Raw genomic sequence first — 6075 nt, 5'->3', positions numbered from 1 at the left:
GGGTGTCTAGAGCGGGAATCACTTCGGGTCGATGTCGAGGATGTCGAAGGGCTGGGAGCGGGTGTACCGGTAGACGGGTGCCCCAGCGTGGGTGCCCTCGATCTGCTGGAAGGAGACGGGCTCTGTGGGGTGGGAGATGGTCCTTTAGATCCTGATGCTTCCAGGTCCAACAGCATTCCCCAACAGCATCCCCCGGCTGAGGAGACAGCCTTGACACCAACCCCCTCGACACCAACCCCCTCGACACCAACCCCCTCCCCTACCAAAAATCTCATCCAGGAAGTCCCCAAGGTCGCTGTCAGCGAAGTCCTTGTGTGCTGGTCGCTTCAGGAGCTTGGTCATGGCCACCACGAGCACGGCAGCCTGGCGAAAGCTCTTGGCGTGGTGTTCCTGGGTGACCGTCACCTGGATGCCCACCTGGGGGGATGTCGCCTCCACGTCCAGAGAGGGTTTCTGAGGAGGAAAAGGGGAGGTGGAGTGAGAATCTGGCTTCTCCACCACGCGGGTCTCGTCGCTCCCACCACCCCAGCGTTACCTTCTGCATTCGGGGCCGTAAAAAGTCTCCTCGTTCAGGCTGAAAGGCAAAGGGTGACAGTGAAGCCACGTCCACCGTGACACCAGGGCAGCATCTCGTCCCCAACGTCCCCTCTAGGCAGGGCTGCACTTACCTGCTGCTCTCCAGCATGTCCAAATCAGGGACGAAAGCCATCTCCTCACCGACCGCAGCGACCCGGGCGGAGACCTGCTGCAATCCGTTGAGATGCTGTGGCACTGGGCTGGCTGCTCCTCCCTGCCCTGTCCTGCTGCCTGCAGTAGGTCTCCCGGGTGCTCTCCCAGCCCTCCTTGCTGACGGGTTTTCAAGAGCCCCTGGAAGGAAGCAAAGGCAGGGTGGAATTTCCAATTCTGGACACTTCCGCAACGCGGCCGTCTACGGTTTGCCAAGTTCCTTCTTCAGAGATGGGGCAAGCTGGGGCAAGCTGGGGCGAGCTGGAGAGCTGGAGAGCTGGGAGCTCCTGAGCACGCCTGCCCCAGAAGAAGCTGGTGGCACAAGGGCTGCCCCTCCACCATTTCCCCCCCAGTTTTCTCCTGTAGGGTCCCTCCAGATGTCATCCAAAGGGACAAGGTGGAGATTTGGGTCTGTGTGAACCTCGTGAGGTTCTGCACCTGTAGGGGCAATTCTCCTTGTCAGTCCAGGCTGGGGGATGATGGGATCATCCTGGAGACACCCCCAAAACAAGTGAGCAGCCACTATCACAAAATGGGGTTCATTGCAACCAGAGCTGCCCAGCTCTCCTTCTGACAAAGCACGTGTTGGGAGCAGAACTACTACATGGTTGACCTAAGATGAACCAAGATGGGTGTCCACTCGTGGATAAAGGAGAAACCTCCCACACAGGAGTGCCCAGGATACCCTGAAGGAGGGGAGAGGTTCACTCAATCCACAGAGCTTTGAGCCATGGAAGTGTCCTCGGATGGTGTGTCCAAGGGGGGGGTCCAACTGCCAGAGACCACAGCCCTGTGAAGAACCAGCTCAGTAGGTTCTTAAGGGGTGTCCTGTGGTCATTCTGATGGGCTGAGGAGCGAGCCTAGACAAGAACAAGCTTCAGGGGGTCCAGTTGACATGTGTAGCTGCCCTGGTAGCCCTGGCTTTGTTCATCTGTTGGGGAAGGGGGGTCGTACTCACCACAATCCACCCTGTGACCACAGTCACAACTCGACTGGTTTCCTTGGAGGGGGGGTGATGTCACCTCTGGCCTCCACAGTTAAAGGGGGTGCAGTCTCTGGGAGGTCGAGCACTCCTTGTGAATCATCCATCCTCATCTAGCCTGACACAGGGTCCACCACTGAGCATCCAGAGCGACTCATTGCCAGACAACAACTCTCATAACCCAAGTCAGGATGAAGAAACCACAAAGACATGAGAACTTTCTTCAGGTAATTAGGTGCCTGTAGAGCAACAATTGCTCCTGAGTCTTTTGGAACTTTCTCCTTCTCGTTGCTCTGCTCCTGAAGTGGCACTGGCGTGTGCAGGGTGTGTGTGGAGCATGACAGTGTCATTCCAGCCCCACCCCGGGGTGGAAGATCATCACCTGGGTGAGCCCGTGTTGTCACCCAGGTCCTGGCTGTCACCAGTGAAAGCACCAAGGGGCTTCACTTCTCTGATGTCCTGCAAGAAAACCCAGGGATGACCTTGGTTTAGGAACCAGGATCCAAAGTTAGAGGTTGGGGACTATCCACCGTGGGTTTCCCCATTCCCATCCAAGGCTTCCCAGGAGTATCAACCCCTGGGTTTTGCCAATAGATGGTGGCTTCACCATGAGGGGTTGGGGAATGTGTCTTCAGTGCAGGCTGGGCTCCTTGGTCATCTCCAGATAATCTCTGCCAGTCTCCAGCCTTTTGTATGCAAATTCTAGTGGCACCATTCTCTGCTGCCTTTTGTTGCCACCCAGATCCCAGCCCAGGGGCAGATCCACCTGTAACCCACACTCCTCTGCTGGGGGTAGTCAGGTTGTACTAGAGACAGGCGCTGTGACAGCAGAGTGTTGACCTGGCCATGCTGGAGAACTGTAAGAGGAGTGGTGCAGGTGATTATTTGTCTCTCCTCCAGACTCCTGATCCCCTCCCCACAGCCCCGTTCATCAGCGGGTGATAGAAACTGAGTTTGCTCCAGGAAACCTTTTCCTGCTGTGCCTGTTCCCCTGGTTACATTTACAGCTTTCCTCGAGGGTTTGATTCCTAGGTCTTTGGATATTTCCCTCTTCAGGATGTTAATTTGGGGTCCAGGATCAATTAAGAACCCTGAACTTGCTCTCTTTGGCATGTGTGAGGCTCTCTGTTATTGTCCCACTGTCAGGAATTCACCCTGAGGAGCAGGTGGCCCCAGCCCTGCCCCCCAATTTCCAGCTTTTTGACCCCTTTGGTTCCTTTCAGAGGGCTCAAAAGGGTTAATTGCACTGTCCTGGTGTGGAGCAGTTGCCCCAGTTTCTCCTGGCTCTCTCTTTTTCCCCTCCAGCAATTTCAGCAGTTCTCGGTGAGCATTCCAGCAACACCACCCCAGGGTATTCCCAGCCACAGCTCATTCCTTGTAGAATCCTAAATTCCATCTAGTTTGCCTCGGGAGGTTTCTGGCTCCTGGGAGGGGGGTGGCAGGTTGGGGTGAGGTCTGAGACCCAATTATTGCACCCTCCTAGTCCCAGTGTTGGTGCCACCACCCCCCAAGTGTCACTATATTGGGGAATATTTCTGCCCAAGTCATCACGTGTAAAGGTGAGTGCTGCTGGTTACATTCTGTGCTCCTTGGGATCCTTCCTCAGGGAGCCTGGATGTGGACCTGTAACCACCCAGCAGCCTGGCCATGGATCTGTAACCGTCCAGGAGCCCTTTACCAGTCAGAGGTGGCCAGGACTGACTCAAAAACACTCCAGGACCCCCAAATCCTCCTGCCTCTATCCCATCGCCTCCACTTAAAGAGGCTCTCCACAAATATTCTGTCACAGTTTCACCCAGCTCGAGTGAAAACCTGTCCTGGAGCTCCTGAAGCTCAGATCCCAGCCAGGGGGGTTGTAGGGACAGTGGTTTGGGCATTCCCACCGTCTGGTCCCCTCTGTGTCTCTGTTTCAGTAACAGGTTGCACTTCCTTCTCCTCCATTTCCTTCATTGCATCAGGGCTATTTTCATCAGGTCCTCCCCAACTGTCTTCATCCGACTCTGCAGGGTCTGCACCCATGATTCACTTGTGGATTTGGACAGCCCTGAGGGATTTTTTTTTGTCTGAGCCAGCATGAACTCGATCAACAAACGCATCTGCTCCTTTCCCCTGTTCAATTCTCTCTCCAAATAAGGAGCTTTGGAGTCTGATATTTGGGAATAACCCTGTGCCTGAACTCAACAAGCCCCTAGGATGGTGCACACAGCCCCTTGGTCTGCACCACTCCAAAACCTTGTGGGAATTTGGAGCAGCTTTTCCATGACCCCTGTGGGGTCAGACCACTTCTTCCTCATCCAGTTACACCTAGAAAAGACAGGGAGAAAACCTCCCATGCAGGAGTGCCCGGGATACCCCTCATCTGAAGGAGGGGAGAGGTTCACTCCATCCATGGAGGTTTGAGCTGTGGAAGTGTCCTGGGACCCTGTGTCCAAGGGGAGGGTCCAACTGCCAAAGATCACAAAGAACCAACTAACCCTCAGGCACCAGTTAACACCTGTAACTGCCCTGTTAGCACTGGTTTTGTTCCAGTTCCCCTTCCAGGGGAAGGTTGTACCTGCCATAGGGATGGGGAGCAGCCCTGCAGAAAAGGACCTGGGGGTGCTGGTGGATGAAGAGCTGGACATGAACCAGCACTCGCAGCCCAGAAGCCAATCACATCCTGGGCTGCATCCAAAGAATCGGGGCCAGCAGATGGAGAGAGGGGATTCTGCCCCTCCACTCTGCCCTGGTGAGACCTCACCTGGAGTCCTGTGCCCAGCTCTGGAGTCCTCAGCACAGGAGGGACAGGGACTTGTTAGAAGGGTCCAGAGGAGGCCACAAAAATGGTCCGAGCTGGGGTTGTTCAGCCTGGGGAGGAGAAGGCTCTGGGCAGACCTTCTGGTGGGCGTCCAGTGCCTGCAGGGGCTCCAGGAGAGCTGGGGACGGGCTGGTCAAAAGGGTGTGTAGGGACAGCATGAGGGGCAATGGTTTTAAACTAGAGCAGGGGAGATTTAGATCAGACATTGGGAGGAAACTCTTTACTTGGAGGGTGGTGAGCCCCTGGCCCAGGCTGCCCAGAGACCTTGATGCCCCATCCCTGGAGACATCCCAGGTCAGGCTTGATGAGGCTCTGAGCACCCTGCTCTAGTTGGGGATGTCCAGCCCTGCAGGGACCTTGGACTAGATGATGTTTTGAGGTCCAAGCATTCTACAATTCAACAATTCTATCCCCACCGCCCCAATATCAGTGGGTGCGGGACCCTTGTGCCCACCCACACCCCTCTGGGGACGTGGCCTTTGGGGACACCGTGCCTTTGGGGACATTCCTTGCCACTGCCCATGGCTGGCAGCACCCCCCACGACACGGGACGCCCCGTGGCCACCCCGGGGTGCCGGTGGTTGCGTCAGGCCAGCCGGGCAGGGGACGTGCGTAGCTGGGCTTGCGTGGCTGTGGACTTTTCGGTGTGTTTTTTTTCCTGGTAACTCTTTCACTTCCTGAAAGTGCTGCCCGGTCCCACGCAGCTCCTTCCCTCCGAGCTGCTGCCGCCGTGACTCATCTGGCAGGAAATCGCCAGTAACCCCAAAAACTCCCCAGGGAGCCTCCTGCCTGCCCAGCCCTGCCTGCGCCGCTGGCTGCCTCTGCCTGTCCCCCACGGAGGGGTGAGGCCCGCTGGCTGTCATCCAGCCAAGATGCCTCCAAAGGCCTGAGGTCCCCCAGGCCATGTCGTCCCCCTATGCTAGGAGGTCCTCCAAACCATGGTGGAGGTCCCCAGGGCACAGTGGAGGTCCTCATGGTGGAAGTCCTGAGGTTGTGGCAGAGGACACCAGGCCACAGTGAGGTCCCCAGACCATGATGGAGGTCCCGAGGCCATACTAGGGCTCCTGAGGGTGTAGCAGAGGTCTCCAGGCCATACTAGGAGTCTCCAGGACAAGGTGAGGGTCCCCAGGCCATGGTGAGTGTCCCCAGGCCATGGTGAGTGACCCCAGGCCATGGTGAGTGTCCCCAGGCCGTGCCCCATGTCCCCAGGCTGTGGTGAAGGGTCTCTAAGCCGTGGTGAGGGTCCCCAGGCCATACCCAGGGTCCTCAGGCTGTGGTGAGAGGGTCCCCAGGCCATAGTGAGGGGTCCTAGGCCATGGTGAGGGTGCCTGGGCCACGGTTAGTGTCCCTAGGCTGTATCCAGGGTCCCCAGGCCATAGTGAGTGTCCCCAGGCCATGGAGATGGTCCCCAGGCTGTCGTGAGGGTCCCTAAGCTGGGGTGAGTGTCTCCAGGCCACAGTGAGTGTCCCCAGGCCATACCAGGGATCACCAGGCTATGGTGAGTGTCCACAGGCTGTACCCGGGGTCTCCAGGACATGGTGAATGTCCCCAGGCCATGGTGAGTGTCCCC

General features: G+C 57.2%; 1 protein-coding gene across 1 annotated transcript in view; it reads right to left on the bottom strand.

Annotated features, from left to right (window-relative positions):
* The window catches only part of LOC103773865 (interleukin-1 beta-like), a 1273-nt gene extending 564 nt beyond the window's left edge, over positions 1-709 (bottom strand). The window contains 4 exon segments of the mRNA XM_008941244.1: positions 1-122; positions 264-472; positions 545-574; positions 669-709. The exon segment at positions 1-122 is cut by the window's left edge and continues 10 nt beyond it. Coding sequence (XP_008939492.1) covers positions 1-122; positions 264-472; positions 545-574; positions 669-709 — 402 coding nt within the window.
* Positions 710-6075: the final 5366 nt, after the last annotated feature.

This window comes from Merops nubicus, unplaced genomic scaffold (assembly GCF_000691845.1).
Source record: "Merops nubicus isolate BGI_N331 unplaced genomic scaffold, ASM69184v1 scaffold7885, whole genome shotgun sequence".
Taxonomy (NCBI): domain Eukaryota; kingdom Metazoa; phylum Chordata; class Aves; order Coraciiformes; family Meropidae; genus Merops; species Merops nubicus.
This window is presented reverse-complemented; position numbering and strand designations above follow the sequence as displayed.